Genomic DNA, 23,087 nt, shown 5'->3' on the forward strand with positions numbered 1-23,087 from the left:
AGTTTTATCTCTTGTTCAGACCTAAATCTAGTAACAGCAAGATTTTAGATGCAGCAGTTGAAAATCAGTTCAAAATCACAGTAACGACAAGTTTACACGCTCGCATTGAGCAGTGTGCTTAGGCAGAAGTCTAAACGCTCAATTAAACATCAGTACAGTGTGATAATTAGGTACTGTATAGTTGCGCGCTCTTTAAAGCGAGCTCTAAATGAGTACAATGACAAAATACAAACAAATATTCTCAATTTCCCCGTTAAAATGGGTAAATGCAGCAAGGTAGGAATTGGTATACAACCTACCCTAATGATGGGAGAAGCGTCCGTGTAGTATACTGGTCTAACTCAACACTATTCCTCTAAGCAGCCGTAGAGGTGGAAATACCACATGGGAGTAATGAAACCTCGCGGGCTTACACCACAGGGATTTCGTCAGGTTTAAAGGTATTTAACAGCAGGTTTAAAAATACTGGTATTTAACAGCAGGTTTAAAAATACTGTATTTATGATTTTTCAATAAAGTAAATTCTTTTTGTAGTAGGTACGTGATATAAAACACGTTTAGGCTGGTCGGTGCTTTACCTTGAGCAACTACTAGGTGTTTTGATTTAGAGTCAAACACGGTGGTTAAGTCTTTTTAGTGCATTCGCACTTGGAGTGTCTTCTCTGGTCAGCGGCAATGAGTTGGGATCCTGCGGAGTGTTATTTAAGCTTGGGGGCTGCCTAAAGTAGAGAAATAAGGAAAGAAGATAACTGACGTTAGTTTAAATTAATCTTACTTATAGTAAGAGCCATAGGGAGGCATAAACATAGAATTGCCAGTTTCAGACTATTTTAACACTGGTGCTAAGCACGTGTACAATAAGACACTAAAGGCAGCGGCTTCCAGCATATAGGAAATGCTATAAACAAAATGCAGCAAGGTTTAAACTCTGGTTGTGCGTGCTCAGAAGCAACACGCGCTCTTTAAACAGTACACTAAACAGAGTACGGTGCCTAGTTTTATCACTTGTTCAGACCTAAATCTATGTACAAATCAATACTGCAAAGCAGCGGCTTCCAACATATAGGAAATGCTGTAAACAAAGATGTAGCAAGGTTTAAACTTTGGTTTAGCGTGCTCAGTAGGCAACACGCGCTCTTTAAATAGTACACTACACAGAGTACTATGCCCAGTTTTATCTCTTGTTCAGACCTAAATCTAGTAACAGCAAGATTTTAGATGCATCAGTTGAAAATCAGTTCAAAATCACAGTAACGACAAGTTTACACGCTCGCATTGAGCAGTGTGCTTAGGCAGAAGTCTAAACGCTCAATTAAACATCAGTACAGTGTGATAATTAGGTACTGTATAGTTGCGCTCTTTAAAGCGAGCTCTAAATGAGTACAATGACAAAATACAAACAAATATTCTCAATTTCCCCGTTAAAATGGGTAAATGCAGCAAAGTAGGAATTGGTATACAACCTACCCTAATGATGGGAGAAGCGTCCGTGTAGTATACTGGTCTAACCCAACACTATTCCTCTAAGCAGCCGTGAGGCGGAAATACCACATGGGAGTAATGAAACCTCGCGGGCTTACACCACAGGGATTTCGTCAGGTTTAAAGGTATTTAACAGCAGGTTTAAAAATACTGGTATTTAACAGCAGGTTTAAAAATACTGTATTTATGATTTTTCAATAAAGTAAGTTCTTTTGTAGTAGGTGCGTGATATAAAACACGTTTAGGCTGGTCGGTGCTTTACCTTGAGCAACTACTAGGTGTTTTGATTTAGAGTCAAACACGGTGGTTAAGTCTTTTTAGTGCATTCGCACTTGGAGTGTCTTCTCTGGTCAGCGGCAATGAGTTGGGATCCCGCTCAGTGTTATTTAAGCTTGGGGGCTGCCTAAAGTAGAGAAATAAGGAAAGAAGATAACTGACGTTAGTTTAAATTAATCTTACTTATAGTAAGAGCCATAGGGAGGCATAAACATAGAATTGCCAGTTTCAGACTATTTTAACACTGGTGCTAAGCACGTGTACAATAAGACACTAAAGGCAGCGGCTTCCAGCATATAGGAAATGCTATAAACAAAATGCAGCAAGGTTTAAACTCTGGTTGTGCGTGCTCAGAAGCAACACGCGCTCTTTAAACAGTACACTAAACAGAGTACGGTGCCTAGTTTTATCACTTGTTCAGACCTAAATCTATGTACAAATCAATACTGCAAAGCAGCGGCTTCCAACATATAGGAAATGCTGTAAACAAAGATGTAGCAAGGTTTAAACTTTGGTTTAGCGTGCTCAGTAGGCAACACGCGCTCTTTAAATAGTACACTACACAGAGTACTATGCCCAGTTTTATCTCTTGTTCAGACCTAAATCTAGTAACAGCAAGATTTTAGATGCAGCAGTTGAAAATCAGTTCAAAATCACAGTAACGACAAGTTTACACGCTCGCATTGAGCAGTGTGCTTAGGCAGAAGTCTAAACGCTCAATTAAACATCAGTACAGTGTGATAATTAGGTACTGTATAGTTGCGCGCTCTTTAAAGCGAGCTCTAAATGAGTACAATGACAAAATACAAACAAATATTCTCAATTTCCCCGTTAAAATGGGTAAATGCAGCAAGGTAGGAATTGGTATACAACCTACCCTAATGATGGGAGAAGCGTCCGTGTAGTATACTGGTCTAACCCAACACTATTCCTCTAAGCAGCCGTAGAGGCGGAAATACCACATGGGAGTAATGAAACCTCGCGGGCTTACACCACAGGGATTTCGTCAGGTTTAAAGGTATTTAACAGCAGGTTTAAAAATACTGGCATTTAACAGCAGGTTTAAAAATACTGTATTTATGATTTTCAATAAAGTAAGTTCTTTTTGTAGTAGGTACGTGATATAAAACACGTTTAGGCTGGTCGGTGCTTTACCTTGAGCAACTACTAGGTGTTTTGATTTAGAGTCAAACACGGTGGTTAAGTCTTTTTAGTGCATTCGCACTTGGAGTGTCTTCTCTGGTCAGCGGCAATGAGTTGGGATCCCGCGGAGTGTTATTTAAGCTTGGGGCTGCCTTGAGCAACTACTAGGTGTTTTGATTTAGAGTCAAACACGGTGGTTAAGTCTTTTTAGTGCATTCGCACTTGGAGTGTCTTCTCTGGTCAGCGGCAATGAGTTGGGATCCCGCGGAGTGTTATTTAAGCTTGGGGGCTGCCTTGAGCAACTACTAGGTGTTTTGATTTAGAGTCAAACACGGTGGTTAAGTCTTTTTAGTGCATTCGCACTTGGAGTGTCTTCTCTGGTCAGCGGCAATGAGTTGGGATCCCGCGGAGTGTTATTTAAGCTTGGGGGCTGCCCTAATGATGGGAGAAGCGTCCGTGTAGTATACTGGTCTAACCCAACACACATTATCTGCTGTGTTTTGAATATTACACAAAATATCTAACAACAAACCATCTTCACACATGAAAGACAATGGTTTGATACAATGAGCTGGTTTTATTTCATAGGGAGGGTGGCATAATGGTTCAGGTACTTGCCTTACAAACACAAGGTGCAGGGTTTGAGTCTCACAAGGAATAATTGGCTAAGCTTAAAATGGCTCCCAAGGGCATTTAGCTTAGTACTAATCTATGAACCCATGGGTTTCCTTTTGATGAATATCTATGTCTTTCATTTCCTTAAGATAATGTGCTCCACACAGTTTAAGGCAATTATCCATATGGGGGCTTACCAACAATATTGAAAACAGACAAACTACAAGCTGAATTCTGCTGTTCTTCCCAGGAAACTGGCATGATCCAAGGAGGAGGGGACACAAATCTATTTGTGCATTCAGTGCCTTGCATGGGGTTATAGGGGTGATGTAGTTGTTGTGGTGATTGTAGTCTTATGATAATTTTAAATTGTTCATGCAACCTAAGATATATTCTGACAACTTCTTCATGTTGTTCCCCCATTTGATGTGTTGTGTCACTGTATTCATTCAAAAGGCTGTTGTAGAATGCTGACAGTGAAAGAAAGCTCATGTCATTTGAATAATATCCAATTTGTTGTTTAACTCATGACATTCACATATGCATATTATTTCTATATGCCTTTTAATACATGACCAATTCCACAAGTTTGAACAAACATGTGAAGGGAAGAAGTTTAATGAATTCCAATTTTGAGACTAAATGTATTTATATAGTGCTTATAAACGTGTTCTGGAGTAAACATTACCATAGAATGAAATTTGTAAAAACAGAAATAGCAAGCGGACTGTAAGTAAACCAAAGCGTTTAATTGTGAGCGCTTTCATCAAAGCCAATGCTCCATCTTCTTCAGACAAATTCAAGACAACACATAAACTCTTTTTATATAAGCATCCATTAACTAATTAGATCCAATTAAAACAATTGAGGTTTATACTCATTAAATAAAAACAATTAATCAACATTTTAATACAGTGCCTCTAATACTGTCTAAGTTAAAAACTTATTCATACAGGTATTCTAAAACACACACACACACACAAATGTATATATATTTATATATATATATATATATATATATATATATATATATATATATATATATATATATATATATATATATATATATATATAGTTCCCTATCAGAAGCCTGAAACACTATAAGCTTGAAAATCAAAATCCTGAAACCAAAAGCCTGAAAATTCAAAATCCCGAAAACCCAAAATCCTGAAACTCAAAATCCTGAAAACACAAAATGGACATACTGACGTCATTGTGGCTTTGCTATTGTTAACCCTGTGGTGTTAGGTCATGCGTTGGGTTCAGGTGAGTGTGCGGTTGGTTTTATGTTAGGGTTAGGGGCGGTTTAAGTGAGTTAGGGTTAGGGCGCAGGTTAGGCATGTATGCAATAGTGACAAATATTGGGGTTAGGGCGGTTTAAGTGAGTTAGGGTTAGGCGGGTCAGATGAGTGTGATATTGACGGACCTTAGGGTTAGGTTAGGGTCAAGGTCAGTTGGTAGATATTAGTGTCTTTATAGTGACATATTAGCATTATTTGTGTTTTCAGGATTTTGAGTTTCAGGATTTTGGGTTTTCGGGATTTTGAATTTTCAGGCTTTTGGTTTCAGGATTTTGATTTTCAAGCTTATAGTGTTTCAGGCTTCTGATAGGGAACCATATATATATATATATATATATATATATATATATATATATATATATATATATGTAAAATAATTCACTATTTAATAATCCATATTTCTAAAATTTATATATATATAAAAATATGTAAACAGTGTCAAAAAGTTTGTTGTGGATACTTATTGCAAAAAGTTGATTGAATAATGCACACAAATATTATTTCATGAAAGTAAAGTTATTACATCCAAGCCAAATCATATCACCAAACACTACCAAATAAGCTCATGGTCAACTCATCCTTGCATATAAAAAAGTAAAAGTGCAGCATATAAATAAATAACAGAAATTCTCCTACACATATGTGTTGTTATAACCAAGCACTAAGCAGACAACTGTTATAATTATTTGGGACTAAAATCTAAAAATCAGAAAACAGATGTCTCATCTCGCAAGCGCTTTAAGCTTTAAGATGCATCTAATTGATGCATATTAATTTAGGCCTGGTGGTATATGAGCAGATGTGCGAATTTGCCACATCAGCTCACATTCTTTAAGTTTCAATTACCATGGGCCGCCCCTCATACCATGTTCTACTTGCTGTAAAACTGCAAACTGAAACCTATGTGTTGGAGCATTGGCTTTGACGAAAGCACTCACAATTAAACAGTTTGGTTTACTTACAGTCTGCTTGTTATTTCTGTTTTTACCAGTTTGTTTTGTTTTTTGGAGTTTTTTCATTGTTTATAGAATGAAATTTAATAGGTACTCCAGAGCAACATTTTTCCTCTGTTTGCCAGTAGGTAAGTGTTGAGTGAGTCATAGAGTGAAACTGAGATGTTTTTATAGTAAAAGACTAACTTCTTCCCAAAACTGTCTGCTCTGAATTAATACAGAAGGTATTTTTACAATTACAGTATCTAAAATACAAATCTGCTATGCCTCATATTATGTACAGTATTGTATAGTCTCAAAGATAACTAGTGTAAATTCAAGCATATTCAAATGAATGCATCAGTGCAAGCCATAGGCAAGCAAGCAAGAAAAACAAGCCTATGTGCATTTTATGTTTTATCAGACATTTAGACAGAAGAAGTAACAGAGACCACTAGGGATTAGTTTGTTGTTTAACTTAATGCTTTCTATTGCAGCACCTGGTGATGTAACCCAACCATCTGTTGTCAATGCCACGACTACATCTGTATTTGTATCATGGGGAACACCTCCTGGTAATCAGATTTCCTACAGAATACAGGTTACAGGGCCTCCACCATCATCTCTGACAGTCACCACTCCTTATGTCAGCTTGTTGGGACTGAACCCTGGCAGTACCTACACCATTACTATCACACCTGTAGCTGCAGACAATGTAACACTGGGAAATCCAGCCACTTTATCCATATTTACAAGTAAGATTTGATTCTAAGAGTAAGTAAGAATAAAATAAAAGTAAAACACATAGTATCTAACAGGCATACTAAATGTTATAGTAATGAAACCCTGCTTTCATGCCTATTTCTGTGATTTTTCAGTTAACAAATCAGGTTTGCATTAACATTTATTAAAAATTTGCAACTCTATGTGAGAATGATAAACGATGACAGGTGTCACTTGTAATAGTGACTGATGCAGTATACCCAATAAGTGAATTAAACAGGAAATCATAATCTTCCTAAACTGTTTTGTTCTTAGTTGGTATAATTCTAAATTCATGAACCAAGTGAATTATGAACTACATTGTATTAGTTTTCATGTTGTTTTAAAATGTGGGAGTTGACCTAATCTAAAACTATTGTATCTTTACTGTAGTCTAGTTGCACTTTATGTTTAATAATGGATGAAATATTCTGAAACAAAAATGCTAACCATTTATTCTGGCTTGTTGCTTGACAGCATTGTGTTATTCATGGTAAAAAAGTCATATTTTTTTCTAAAATGACTGCCAAGAAAATTAAGGGAATGTTTATTATATGATAATTACTTATGCAACATTACCAGCTAACTTCCAGGACTTATTTTATTTAGTAAAACCAGACTCAAGGGGAATGCTAATGCTGCCAATTTATTGAAATAATTGTCTGCAATTAGTCAAAAAATGTAAAAATACTCTCTCTCTCTCTCTCTCTCTATATATATATATATATATATATATATATATATCTATCTAGGACGTTTGCTCGAATAAGCAAACATCCAAATCCATAACAACCGAACACACTTTAACAAAAGCCCTTTTATAGAAAAAGTGCTTTCATTAAAGCATGTTACAAAACCAAAAAATACTACATTAACATTTTAGCTGTGCCCCCCACACCCCCGTACTTTAATATTTTCCCTCTGAGACCGCACTACAGTGGGAAAAGGGAATTTTCCCTTTCCTGCACCATAGTACAGCCCCGGCAACAGGCATACTGAAAGTGCTTCTTCTGTGAAAAGCACTTTCGCATAAGTATGCCCAGCTGGGTTTCGGACGTTTGCTCATTCGAGCAAACATCCTGACCCCATATATATATATATATATATATATATATATATATATATATATATATATATATATATATATATATATATATCTACATCTTTATATATATATAAAGTATATGTATATTGGTTATAATGTTGCAATCATCCATCCATCTGAGGTAGTATTTTGAGATCTTTAATCAATTAACTTTAACGTATTCATATAGTTGTTGCATTATTCTGGACATATGATGAGTCCCCAAAGATCCTTGTTTTAGTTCTATCCATTCCCAAGTTTTCCCCCATAGCAAAAGTAGAAACGTTTCACTAACAAGTTGTTTTGTCTCAAAGTGCAGTAATAAAAATCATGGCAATAAGAAAACGGGGTCAGTTGAAGTGTTCATAGAAGTTCTTTGACTTATTTTTAATTAAATTTTTAGTCGTGTGCATGCACAGCAGTCGGTAATTTCTGTCAGTTTAGTTCTTTAAATACCTGCTGGCTGATAATAATAAAGAGAGTGAATGATCGTATGTGTGCTCATACGCTGACGTCGTTGGTGTGGAGAAGTCACATGACCGTGTGCTTTATAATAAAGGAGGAAGCAAGGATTGTTCCCCTCTTCCATTTTTAACCAGATTGATTGCCTTCACGTGTGTTTATATTTCTCTGTAAATATATGTCTAACCCGAATTTCTTACCCTTAAGATGATACCACCAGCAGGTTATGGGCCCAGGAGGGAAGCAGGAAGTCGATGGCAGAGACTATGTTTTGACGGAGATGAAAATAATTACTAGTTGAGGGAGACAAAGTTCATGGGATGCCTGCTTTTGTTAGGGCTGAAAGACATCATTTTGCAAATTGTGCAGCAGGATGCAGAGGATGACGAGAGTGAGGAGGAAGGTAACGATGAGATAAATGAGGCATATGCAGAACTAATACAATTCTTAGATGAAAAAAGTTTGTCCCTCATCATGAGAGAAGCCGCAGACGATGGTAGAGAAGCGCTTCAGATCCTGAGAGGCCATTATGCCGGGAAAGGGAAACCATGGGTAATTAGCCTATACATTAACAAGCCTCCAGAAGGCCACCAGTGAAAGTGTCACAGACTATATTATTAGGGTTGAAACAGCCATTACGGCATTTAGAAATGCTGGGGAAAAGCTCAGTGATGGATTATTAATTGCAATTATTCTGAAAGGGTTGTCTGAAACTTTTAAACCATTTGCAATCCACATCACGCAAGATGATGATAAGCTGAGCTTTGGTGAGTTGAAAACAAGGTTGAGAAGCTATGAACATACAGAAAAATTGAATGCCAACGTAAGTAATGATAATGTGATGAAAGTGAGTGGCCTTGGGGAAAGAGTAAAAGCAGAGATTATATGCTATAGCTGTGGCCAAAAGGGACACAAGGCACTAGAACGCTGGAGAGAATATAAAGGCCAGAGACACTGGTGTAATTTGTGTAAAAACTCTAGCCAGAGGGAAAGTAACTGTAGATAAAAGAAAAAAGATAATGTGAAACAAGCAACTGACACGGATGATCACACTTTTGTCTTCAGAATAAATGAGCATCAGATTCATGAATTAAAACAGAAGGGATTAATGGTGGACACTGGAGCCATGTCACACATAATTAATGACCTGAAAAAGTTTAAACACTTTGATGCAACTTTCCAACCGGAGGAACACATTGTGGAATTATCTGATGGGACTAGAACATGTGAGGTCGCACAGAGGAGAGATAATGTGGAGGTATGGCTGCTAAACACAGAGGGACACAAAGAAAAGGTGATTATGACTCGGGCGCTGTATATCCTGATGTATCCACGAAGCATTTTTTCTGTTAAGGCAGCAACGTCCAAAGGGGCCTCGATCAACTTTAAACAAGCCTGGGACCAACTCATCTATAAAAACGGCACCAGGTTTGACATAACTGAGTGTGATAGACTCTATTATTTAGAAACATATGATGAAGAAAACGATAGTGAGATACGTTATGATGCATCTCAGAGCTGTCATGACTTTCAAGCATGGCATAAAATGCTTGATCACTGTAATTTTGAAGATGTGTCAAAACTAGAAAAAGTGGTAAAAGGAATGAACATTAAAGGTAAAGTTGAGAGACCTAACCTAGATTGTGAAACCTGTACATAAGGGAAATTTGTACAGAACAGAAACGGAACCAGATGCAAGAGCAAAAGTTGTGTTTGAACTAGTCCATACTGATTTGGCAGGCCCAACTGAGCCAGTAGGAAAAGATGGCTTTAAGTACACTTTAGCATTTACTGATGACTACTTGGGTGTAATATTTGTTTACTTTCTGAAAGCCAAGAGTGATACAGTCAAGGCGACTGAAAAGTTTATTGCAGATTCAGCCCCTTATGGGAAGGTAAAGTGTATCAGATCAGATAATGGCACTGAGTTCATGTCAAAAAACGCGTTCAGTCACTGTTGAGTAAAAATGTAATAAGACATGAAACATCAGCACCTTACTCACCCCATCAGAATGGGACAGCAGAAAGAAACCGGAGTGACTTACCTAAAGAGTTCTGGACATATGCAGTAATGGCTGTTGCTTTTATTTGCAACAGATGTTACAACAAGAGTATGGAGCAGACCCCATTCTTCATGTGAACAGGAAAGAAACCTGATCTTTCAAGGATGAGTGAATTTGGATCAGTGTGCTATACATAGGTTCATAGGTTCATAGGTTCATACTAGGCTATCTGCCCGAGGGCATTTACAAGCCTAGCCCATCGTTTTGTGTTAGCTAGGCCACCCCTTTAGTATATACCTATATACCCATTATTTTGTGCCTCTGTCGTGACAGTGACACTGAGGGTAATCCTACGGTATATCTCAAGATCTCCATCCATCCATTGAACAAGGCCACTGAACAAAGGCCGCCAGCTCTCGCCTCACATGTACAGGATTTTGTTCTTTGGTTGGGAAGTCTTTCTATGATGTGAATATCCCTGATGGATCTAGATTTTTTTTGAAGCAGCTATTCATTCAATCTGGGTTTACATGGCCTTGTATGTTAGGCAGGGGCAACCCTGTGTGAGACCTTCTGGAAGGATATCTGTGCCAGATGTGTTTTCACTATGGCGCCCAGTTTGCAGCGTCATCTGCAAACTTTGTCAGCCATAACCCTCCTGTGTTTGCTTGTACCGAAAAGAAAAGTAGATGCTGAGGCAAGAGCCTCTGAAGGACTGGACACCACTCAGACAGGCTTTGAGTTCGGTGACAGCAGCAGCAGCTGACATGGCGCCTGTGGCTACTGTCCTGTGGGTTCTGTTGTCAGCCAGTTTGCAACCCATCTTGTGATGTTTTTCAATGATGATCAAAGTCTACCAAAATTCCCTATGTTTTTATTTATGAGGTCCATTATCTCAATCCTTGCAGCTTTGGCAATAAGGCTTCTTTAGCGGTAATTTCCAATGGGGTATGTGAGCACGCCTTTGTTTTGTGGGTACAGTTGCGATGCGCACCACTCCCTGGATAATACTAGGGGGCAGTATTGAGAAGGTGGGCTGTTGATTAAACAGCTGTCCTAGCTGTTGAGTTCATTCCTCATTGAGTTCATGGAGCAGTCCCCCTTTTGATCCAATCATGGATGCTGTGGAGAGCAGTTCTCACTTGGGGAGCTGGAGATGTTTGGGCTGCAATACGTTTGGTATGATATCTCTCCTCTTGGGGAGGGGGGGGAGGGTTTGTTGCTGTAACCCCTGTCAACCCAGTGGCAAATACTCCTTTTGTTGTGGGATTTGTTATGGCTGGGGTCCACCAGACTGACGCTTGCTTTTGTACAAAGAAGAGTGTTTTGCTTGATTACCTTATCCATACAGTCCTATCCATGCTGTCCTGTAGAAGGCATTTGTAAAGTGATGTCAAGTACTGTTTTCCTTGTTCGGGGGCCGCGCCTGGACCACACAGACCTCTTTTAGAAGAAGTGAGTCGAAGTTTGAGAAGTTCTTTTAGTTAGTCTTTTTTGTTTTTTTATGGGGTGGGGGGAGGACCTCAGCGAGGATTGGTTGATTATGAGTCTCACTAGTGAGGGTACACAGTCTATATTAGGGTAATTGAAGTCACCTAGTATGGTGGTGTTGGGTGATCATTTATCCCCTCTAGTTTCAGGAAGGCCATGTGCCATGGGAGGTTTTGAGAGTGAGGTGGCCTAACATGCTATTTGCAGTGCAGTCTTGCCTCTTGTTAATGGTTAATTGCACCTGGATGGATGCATCGTTGCCGTGCGTTGCCACCAGTCTTGTGGGTGTCGTGTGGTTGATGAATATGGATACTCCCTCCTTATTAGTAATACATCCAGATTTTGGGGCATGATATGATGATATGAGGTAAAACCTCATAGCGCCGGGGTGCTCCTTTTGTCACAACCAGGTTTTCTGACAGAGCACAGACATTCTCATTCTCCATACTGAGAATTTGCTCATTTAAATTTGCGCATTTTTTTAGCATTCTGGCATTGAGCAGCATTACCATTTTTTTTCCTTTTTGTGTGAATTTGAGCGCTCAGGTCAGGGTCATACCTGTCTGAGCTAATCAGAGAGCTCCTCTCTGTCTCTCTTTTTCATGTAGTCCGAGGAGGGGTCTGCCTCAGGTTTACACACCAGCGCGGACAATGACTGAATCATTTACCTGCTGTTGTGAGAGACCTGGTGCTTTTATGTGCTTGATTCATGGTGCGCCCGACGGGCAAGGCAGCTTCCTGACCCTCTCCTTTCTGGTGGCGGGAGGTCAGGTGTCACAATGTGTCACCCAATGGAGTCATGTGTCTGGCATGTGTTGTTATTAAGGGCTGTGCTGTGGCTAACACTGTGGACTGGTTTGACACTTGTCTGTGTTGTGTTCTAAGTGGGTGTTGTTGGGTGGTTTTGTGGTGGTGGTTTGTTCTGCTGTTTTTTGGCTGCTGCTGTTTGTATAGATTTTTCTGTTTATGTGTATGATTTGAGGTTGTGTAATGTGTGTGTGATTTGAGGTTGGGTGTGGTAATGGTGATGTAGGCTCCTATAGTGTGTGGTAAGTCCTAGTCCTCCCTGCTCAGCCTCCAGTTTGGCGATGAGTTGTCAGCCGCATTTGTTTGTGTTTTTGTGAAGCTGCAAGGTTGTGCTTGTACATGAGTAAATTCAGGGGTGTAAGAATAGGGTAGGTTCACCAGCTAGGCAGGATTGACACCTCAACTGATCCCTCGACATGAGCCAGCATGAGAGGAAACTTTAAAAGAAAAAACTTTTACAAATGAATAGAATAAAACAAAAAAAAAAAATGAGAGTTGGGTGACCAAAAGTGGGTGTCAAGCCTTATCAAGGTACTACAAAGCAAGTCTATCGCAAGTGATAGAGAATAGTCTAAGAAGTCTTGCAGGAGATGATCTTTTATCTATAGGATACTGATTAGAGTCTTGATCAGTCAAGGAGTATAGAATCTTTTAAATTTGAGATGAATATGATTAGTAGCCGAATAGTAGTTCGAGGAAGGTAGTTGCTTGTAGGAAAATTGCTAGTCTCCAGCTAAATCAACTCCTAGTTTAAAGGCTGCTTTAGTGCGCTTGGATAAGTGTGCAACAGACCCAAGACACAGTACAAACCACAAGTCACTGCCTAAACCACTCCTCGTATACAAATGAACCACATGGAAAGGAACCCAAAAGGGCCAAAGACTACAGTAGTCCTCCAGTAACCTAAAATGAGAGGTCAGAAAAATGACCTCTAGGATCACTCAAAAACTGCTTAAGAGAGTCACAGTACCTCTCTCCGGGGGATGGAAGTTGCTCAATGTTAGTCACTCCCACTGACAAACAGCCAAACAGTTCCTTCAGCCCAAGCAAAAAGAAAAATTAGGAAAAAAAGTCAAAAAAACTTTGAACAGCAGAGAACTAAGAGGTTGTTTTACAGAAGTTATAAGTGTGCAAAGCAAGAATTTTTTTGAGTTTTTTTACAGAGATAGAAAATAGAGAAGTTTAAGAAAAAAGGATTATAAATTAGTAAAATGACCCAAATAAAACCAAACAGCTTTTGGTTGTGCTCTAAATTTTTGATTTAATACAGAAAAAAAACAGCTAAAATTAAAAAACAGGCAAGCTAGAAGCCAGAGCAAGGAAAAACTTAGCAAATAAACAAAAAAATCACTTAAAATCTCAAAGTATACTTGAAATCTCTCAGCGCCAGGCAGACTACTTGGAAATAAAAAGAGAAAAATAACAAAAGCCAAAAAGGCGCTCAGTAAAAGCGGCTCCCTTCTCTTTTTTCAGAGATGAAAGAGTTTGAGTTATGACTATGACTAGTGGCAAGCCCTACTACGGTTCCAAACAAAGTACTCCTCCGGGGGGAGGGGAAACTGCTCAAAGTGTGTCACTCACAGTAAAAACACAGAGACCTTCCCAGCCCCAAGCAGCAAAATGTCCTCACTCCTTCTGACAGTTCAGGAACAGCAAACTGATAAGAACTTTTTACTGATAAACACAGAGACCCAGATTTTTCATTTTTTTTTTATTTTGTTAGCACAACAATGGCAGGGTTCTAAGTAATATCAAGTTATAACAGACTTAAAAGCTTTTGTTTTTACAGAAAGGTCACAGTTTTAAATATTTTTTTTTATTTAAAAAAACAGTTTAAAATTAAGTGCAACAAGTAATATCAGTAATAAGCTTTTGGTACATCTCTAAACAGAAAAGTGCATTAAAAAGCCAAGTAAACGAAAAAAGCTTATAAGCAAACTAAAAAAAAGCAAAAAAAATTAGCAAATAACAGAGAAAAAATACTTAAAATCTCAAAAGTGGCTCCGCTCCTTCTCTCATGCTTTCAAATCTTGGAAACTAGCTTCAAAAACAGCCAATACAGACAAAAAGGTTTCAGAAAGGTCTCTAAAAATTAAGAGAGGAAAGAGTGTGGAGTTTCTCAGTTGACTAATTGGCCTGAAAAACTACAGTTCAACGAGGTAACACCTCAAAAAGACAGAAGCCCACTGAGGCAGGTCACTCCCACTGATAACAGAGACCTAAGAGTTTATGACATACAGACAAGATAAAAAGAAATTAGACCCAAGATGTGATAAGGGGATTTTTGTCGGATATGATAAAATCAGCCCATCATATCTGGTCTATTATCCTGACACAAGAAAGGTCATTAGACACAGGTTAGTCAAATTCATTACTAACAATGTAGTTGAATGCCAGATTCAGACAGACCCAGAAGTGATGGATGAAGATCTTAATACCAGAAGAAGTGTGCATGCTAAGTCAGAGTCAAACGTTGACAGTCAAATCACAAAAGAAATACAAGCGAATCGCACTGAATCTATAATAAATGATGAAGACACAAAAATAAGGCAAGAAGAGGAAAGGCAGGATGCACACTACTCTAAAAGAGAGAGAAAACCACCTGCATACTTGAAGGACTATGTGTGTAAAGTTAAAAACAATGATTATGTGACAGTTAATGTTGACTATGGTTACAGACTAATATGCAACACACCGCAGAGCTTTAAAGAGGCCATGACTTTGTCTAACTCAGAGAAGTGGGTCAAAGCTATGAAGGAGGAACTTAAGTCTTTAAAGGAAAACAACACATTCACACTCACCATACTGCCAGAAGATAAAAATGCAGTGTGTGTGTGTGTGGGGGGGGGGTTAGATGTGTTTTCACTGTAAAAGACAATTCAGATAATACTGAAACTTACAATGCTAGATATGTAGCTAAAGGCTACAGTCAAGTCGCTGGTATAGACTATAATGAAACATTTGCACCACCTGCAAGTATGACATCCATGCAAAGTCTAATGCAGATGGCAGCTCAGTACGAATTAGAATTGCACCAGATGGATGTACAAACGGCCTATTTACATGATCCTATTGACTGTGAGGTGTATATGGAGCAACCTGAAGGTTTTGAAAAGAAATCAAATAATGATGAAAAATTGGTTTGTAAACTGAATAAGTCATTGTACAGATTCCGTAACTGGAACAAAATGTTGTACGATTATCTTTGTGAAAATAGTTTTATCCAAAACCCCACAGACCATTGTGTATACACTAGATGGGCTAAAAATGAGAAAACAGTCCTGATTATATGGGTTGATGATCTCATTATAGCAGCTAGTGACAATGAATCACTAAGCAATGTAAAAGAAATGCTCAAAGCTAAATTTAAAATGAAAGATCTGGGAAAGCCAAGACATTTTCTATGCATTGACTTTACCCAGAATAGTGGTGAAGGTAAGATGAACCAAAAGAGGTACATCACAAAAATACTTGTGACAGTGGTCTCACCTTTGATAACCACATTGCCACAACAGTTAGGAAATCCTTCTATGTGGCACACCTCATCACTAAGGGTTTTTTATCCAGAAAAAAGGAGGTCATTGTCCCACTTTACTCATCCCTCATTGGACCCATTATAGAATACAACACCCCGTTTGGAATGCACCTCTCAAGACATCTGCAACAACTGGAAAGGCCACAGAAATACCTCACTAAAAGAATCACAGGCCTAAAGCAGATGCCCTACGCTGACCACCTTAAAAAACTCTAGCTATACTCTGTCGCATATCGTATACTCAGAGGCGATCTCTGCTTAACATACAAGGCCATGTCAAACCCAGAGCTGTTGGACAGGTTACACTTAAAGAAATCCCAATCTCTCAGAGCCACACACTCCAAGGATCTAAACCTTATCATCACAATAAACAAAACATGCTGGAGGGATAGGTTCCTGACTCAGAGACTCCCCAGACTCTGGAATAGATTGCCCCTCAACTAGACAGAAATTCCTAGAACTACACAATAGAGTCAAAAAGCTAATAAAACAGGACAAATTCCAATACTACCAGTCTGTCCTAGACTCCTCCCAACACAGCCCCAAACAATTCTGGTCCTCCATAAACTCCATCCTCCACCCAGGTAAAGTCAGTACCCCTCCTCCTAACAACCGTCACTCCACAGAAAATATTGCTACCTCATTCAACACACACTTCACACAAACCATACTATCAATAGCTAAACAACACAAACCCCCCCTCCCCTCCAACCCACACCTTCAACTAGTAATCTCCCCACTGCCTTCTGTTTTACTCCTGTACCTACCTCCAACATAAAAAAACTCTTAACTAAACTTAAGCCCACCAAATTAGCAGCAGACAACCTCCCAAGTGAATACCTACAAATCGCAGCTCATGCTCTGGCCTACCCAGTATCCATCTTGATTAACCGATCTCTGTCAGAAAGTTACGTTCCCACACTTTGGAAAGTATCACATATAATTCCCCTCCAGAAAGGCGGACCCTCCACAGAACTAACCAGTTACTGCCCCATAGCTATTCTCTCTCCACTCTCCAAAATACTAGAGAGATGCATACACTCTCAGGTCTCAGACTACCTCCTTACTAACAACCTCCTTTCCAATACTCAGCATGGTTTCCGACCAAACCATAGCACCACCACTGCCTTACTCTCCTTTACTAACACTATCCTTCAGCATAAAAACAATGGCTATCTCTCCTCTGCTACTTTCCTAGACCTATCTAAAGCATTTGACATGGTCCCACACAAACAGCTTATCTCTGTTCTCAATAACCTGTCCTTCTCACAATCAGTCACCAACTGGTTTCAGAGTTACCTGTCCGTCTGCCAACAATCTGTTATATGGCAGAATGACATATCTCCCCAACTACCTGTCTCCGTAGGGGTTCCCCAAGGATCCATCCTTGGACCTCTACTCTTCTCTATTTTCACCAATAATCTAGCCTCTGCCACCAAACATGACACACTCATACAATACGCAGAAGACTCAACCATCATCTGCTCAGCCCAGTCCCTAACCAAACTGCAAAATGTCACACAGGAAGCCTTTTCCTCTGATGAAACTTGGTTATCCGATGCCCAATTAATACTCAACCCAAACAAAACTAAACTGCTCATCTTCCAACCCACCAAACATACTCAAAGCAACTCTCACTTTAACATCACAGCAAAAGACAACACCACTATATACCCAACTGAACACACCAAATTGCTAGGAGTGGAAATTTGACATTCACATATCCATGACCATAAAAAAAATCCACAAAAAACTAGGAGCGTTATATAGAAATAAGCAACTTCTCACCAAAGCAGCAAAGATTTCAATAGCAAATTCCCACCTTATCTCCACCCTACTTTATGCCTCTCCAATATATACCAACCTAAGGCAATACGATCGATACAAGCTAGAGACCTGCTACAACAAAATCACCAAATTCGCCACGGGAGCATCCTACCGTAGTCACCACTGTCTCTCACTTGCTGAACTGGGCTGGTTTGAACTCCCTCACCTCCTTCAATGGTATCAACTCTTACTGACCCACAAACTAGTAAACCATCCACTAAATGTCCCATCCCTCCAGAATCTACTCTAACCCTATCGCACCACCAGACCACTAAGATCCAGCATCACAAATCACGTGCAGATCACTAAAGCCAATAACTCTGCTGGTGAAGCACTATTCTCTTGCACCATAGTCAAATTATGGAACTCCCTCCACCCACAATTACCTCCATACCATCATGCACTCACTTCAAAACTTTACTAAAAGCACACCTAAAAACATGCTGGCTAACCCCTTGCAACTCCAACTCTAATATCACCCACCTCATCCAACCACTACCTTTCTTTCCACTACACTAACTACCTTGATTATAGCAAGCTCAGATGCTCATAAGCCTAGTACTTATTATACAGCAGGAACTTCTTATTGCAACATTTGTTAATGTCTGTTATGTACTTCACAGATAAAGATTCTAGTTGTCTACTGATGTACTATGTTCTTCGTCTGTAAATATGTTGTAAGTAATTGCTATGTAAATTGTTAATCGCTATGTAATCCAATGTGACTACTGTCTGTTTATTTTAACTGTGGAGCTTTTCTCCCCGGGCCTCCACTGAAAATAGACCTATGTTCAGTCGGACACTCCTGGTCAACAAATATAAATAAATAAATAAATAAATAATACATGTCAAGCAGAGTGCCTCTTTGGCCCTCTTCAAAATGAACCTTGACGATTGAATGGGAGAAAGGAAATTCACCCCGGGGAATCACGTCAGTTGCCCTGCTAGACAGGGGTCCAGGGAAGTAAATAGTGTGGAAAGAAATAGCCAGGGAATTGTTATGGCTAGGCATGTATAGGCCCTAGGGCGGATAGCCTAGTACCAACCTATGAACCTATGAGAAATTTGGTATGTCTAATTGTAAAGTAAGAAGTACCCCTTCTGAACAAAAAACAAACTTTGAATATGAGAGTGAATCTACAGATCCAAGAAAATATTGTGAGCTTGTGGGTAGTTTGATATATGTTATGACAAGCACGAGACCTGATCTTAGCTGGATTGTAAGTAAACTTTCACAATATTTGTCACAACTGAGTGAATCTCATTTAACACTATCCAAACGTGTTAAGATACTTAAAGGGTTCATTGGACAGAGAGCTGTGTTACAAGAAAAGTGAAGGGAAACTTCAGCTTGTAGCATACAGTGATGCAGATTGGGCAACAGATCAAAACGATAGACGTAGTACAACAGGTTATTGCTTTAGCCTTAATAGAGATGGGCCTATTATTTCACGGAAATCAAAGAAACAACAAAAGATGGCTTTATCTACATGTGAGGCAGAGTACATGGCATTAGCAGCGACAACACAGGAGAGTTTGTACCTCATGCAGCTGTTGAGTGGAATGGATGGAGAGTGCAAGTATGTGCCAGTAACAATATTTGAGGACAATCAAGGAGCAAACACTTTGTTGAAGAATCCAGTAAGCCAACAGAGATGTAAACATGTTGACATTAAGTATCATTTTGTTAGGTCAGCACTTAATGATGACAAAATAAGCATTGAATATTGCCTGACAATGGACCTGGTTGCAGATATCTTTACTAAACCTGCTACGAAGTCGAAGATTGAAAAGTTCATGTACTACATATTTGGAATGTGAAGGAAAAGTTATCCAAAATATGTTCTTAAAATGTATTTGTATACAGCGTAACAACAAGTGAAGGTGTTGGCTGATAATAATAAAAGAGAGTGAATGATTGTATGTGTGCTCTTACACTGACATTGTTGGTGTGAAGAGGTCAAGAGAGGTCACATGACCATGTGCTTTATAATAAAGCAGGAAGCGAGGGTTGTTCCCTTCTTACGTTTTTAACCAGATTGATTCATGTGTGTTTATTTTCCTCTGTAAATGTATTTCTAACCTGACTTGCTTACCCTTAAGATGATACCGCCAACAATATCTGTCTGTACAAATGTATTTATCTATATATATCTATCTGTCTATCTATATGTATGCATGTGTGTGTTTACATATATGCAGACAGTTCGACATGCTAGTTGTCATGCTCCAGAGAAAATCATGTGCCCACAACATCCGCTGCTGCTTATTTATTTCAACTCCAAGATCACACAACCCCCTAGGAAAGGACATATTCCCCAAATCCAGGAGATTGTCTTTTACCACACAACTGTCATCCATCTGTATTCCTGACCAAAGTGTGTCAAGAATATAGAGTACAATTTTAGCAAAATTTGATCTAGCTTGGTTAACAATGTATATGTATTGAGGTGATTGACAAATCTGTACTTTTTTCCATAAAAGTGACTAATCAATCCAGTGGCAAATTATGATTTATTAGTTTTACATTTGTCTTATTACACTGTCTGCTCAGCACTATACACCTTACTACAGAACTTTTTATGTTCCTCTTTACATTTATTATCTTTCACTTGAATATGCTACATGCAATTTTTTATTTTCTTGTCTGACCGAGTAAATGATTGTGCTGCAGTCTGACAAGGATGTAGTTAGGCATAGTCTGTATATTCAAATGAGTATGTTTAATTCTAAGGATATTTTGGAAATTTCTATTTTCAAAAATCACAGAACATTTAGAACTATGTAAATTAATATGGTATAGTTGAATACAAAGAATGCCTGTTTGAATGGAATGCATTTCTAAAACCAGCTTTTTTATGGTTATAAGTTGAAATTAACATGTCCCCTTCCTTTTTGTCTGGAGGATGCATTTTGAGGGTTGAGTACATGTTTTTCAAAGGATGATAAGCAACAATATGTTGGTTTGAGTATAAAATATCGAGCATATATCAACAGGAAAATTCTGGTCGCTAAAATATTACTGAGTGGTCGAACTTTTTGTTCGGCATATACAACTTCCATTGATAACTCTCAACTGTAAATATTTTCACAGAACATCCAGTTTTTTGCTTCAGATTTTTATACACTTCTCTTACTTCAGAAAATATGTATTTCTTCACATTCTATTCTGGGATGGCTAATCGAATATTACTAATATTCTGAAAGGGTCGCTGATTTTCTTGAGATTTGTCCCTTATTCATTGAGAGTTATGACAAAGGCATGAGTATGAATGGTAAAGATTGCAATTATGGATTTCTTACTCCTCAGAATATCCACATGAAGGCAAATTATATCTTCTGTTACATGTAAGCAAATGGCTAGCCTTTTCAAATATACATGAACAGAGGTATATTTTGTAACTCAGCTAAATGAATATTTTCTAGCAAGTCAACCAGCTACAAGTGTGCATGTTGTAGGGGGACACTAAGCAGAAGTCTTCCCAAGAAGTGCGGGAATTGCTTTTGTAAGTGTAAAGGAACTTTTAGCCATTTTTAAAAAGTCTGTTAATTTATTGAAACATTCAACTTTTCTTATCAGGTATACCAAATATTTTGTGCAGTGAGATATGAATATCCTTGCACCAGCTATGAGAGCCATCTGTTGAGTCGCGCATAAAATATGTATATGCACAGTGTGGGAATTGTGGTGTCTGTGTGTGTGTGTGTGTGTGTGTGTGTGTGTGTGTGTGTGTGTGTGTGTGTGTGTGTGTGTGTGTGTGTGTGTAGTGCATCTCTATATTTTGTGTGGCGGTTAATAATGTTCTTTCCAAAGCATGAATATACTGTGCAAGCGTGGGAACATAAGTCCCATACGCATGTGCAGTACATCATGCAAGCCCCAAAATACAAAATGAAAGGGGAAGAACACCATGTCACCATTATACAAGACATCATTTAAAAAAAGTAAGGTCTTTTTCCTTAAATAATGTCATTGTATGATAGCAATAATCCATGGCCGGATGGCTTCACCTCATGACCAAACCACACCAACTATGGGTCAATCCAGCATTACTCACACCCAGCCATGGGTTATTGTTACAATAATATCTGCTGCAGACTAAAGAACACATGCCTGCCCACTAAAACTGTTTCTCCTCTCTAGTGCAACCTCAGAAAGTGGGGCTTGATGACATTGAATCAGGAATTAATTAAATTAATAACCCTCCACTGAAGTAAATAAAATATAAACATAAACTACGCATTTTAGAATAAGAAATCCCACTTTAAGTACAAGATGAGGACATAATATAACCAAAAGAAATGCTAAAAAATATTTTGTACTTGATCTTTAATGTGAAAGATGATTGAATCAAGAGTCTGAAACCTTAGAGGAGAATAAACTTTTCATAAGGATCAATGAGTGAATTCTGTTATGAAATTAACATACAACAAGGAAATCCATTCTCTTAGACATTAATTGTGAACTTTCCCAGAAATTATCATAGACGTGTTTATGCGGGAAACATACCATTAGAGCACGTTTAACACCCAAATCTTTCCACTTTCACAGAACCAGTACTGTAACTAGCCTAAATGTCACCTCTGCTACAACCTCTTTGATATCCTTATCATGGGCTGCAGTACAAGGCAGCCAGATTACATAGAGACTACAGGCTGTGGGACCATCTAATTCCTCCACTACAGTATCAGCAACAAGTGCCACTTTATCAGGACTTGTTTCTGGCATCATCATCATCATAGGAACCATGAAACACCACTGCAACTCAAACACTAAACACAAAAATTGCCGCAGAAGCATCAAGAGCACACCAGACTGAAGTTTATCAATTTAGAAGTAAAACACATTTAGCGCTTTCATCCCTGGTGAATGTGACTGCTCCAGAATAAGTAAAAAGCTCAAAACAGTCCTTTTTATACATAAAACCATCCCCTACATTTGATTGACAAGAACTAAAAACAACAACAAAAAAAAGTAATGCTCACCGCTGTGAGTTTTACTCTAAAGCACTAAAATTCAATTGAAGTAAAAGCAAGCAATCGTTATAAATAGAACATTCTGCAGTTAAAAATCAAAACACAGCTTTAACTCATAAATACATACAAAATAAATAATATAACCATAAAAATATGTTTGCCTCTGTCCCCTTCAATAAACACATCACAACAAATGATGTTTGACGACCTTTATTAAATTTCCATAAACATAACTTTGTTGATCAATATTTTATTTTATTAAGTTCTGGAGAACTTCTCAGGTGTAGGACAAAAATGACACTCCCTTATTAAGAAGATTTAGTGTGGTCCTGAACGTGCCATGTGCGAAGACTGTATAGATTGCTGCCCTGGTACCAGCTCCTAACAAGT

The 23,087-nt window shown here is 38.5% G+C and overlaps 1 protein-coding gene across 1 annotated transcript in view; it reads left to right on the forward strand.

Moving 5' to 3' along the window:
- LOC122801341 (mucin-19-like) overlaps window positions 1-23,087 on the forward strand; it is a 938,154-nt gene that overhangs the window by 619,536 nt on the left and 295,531 nt on the right. The window contains exon 33 of the mRNA XM_044070881.1: window positions 6,247-6,504. Within this exon, the coding sequence (XP_043926816.1) occupies window positions 6,247-6,504 (258 nt within the window). The remainder of the gene's footprint in view (window positions 1-6,246; window positions 6,505-23,087) is intronic.

Source organism: Protopterus annectens, chromosome 4.part1 (genome assembly GCF_019279795.1).
Source record: "Protopterus annectens isolate FY-2018-M chromosome 4.part1, PAN1.0, whole genome shotgun sequence".
Taxonomy (NCBI): Eukaryota; Metazoa; Chordata; order Ceratodontiformes; family Protopteridae; genus Protopterus; species Protopterus annectens.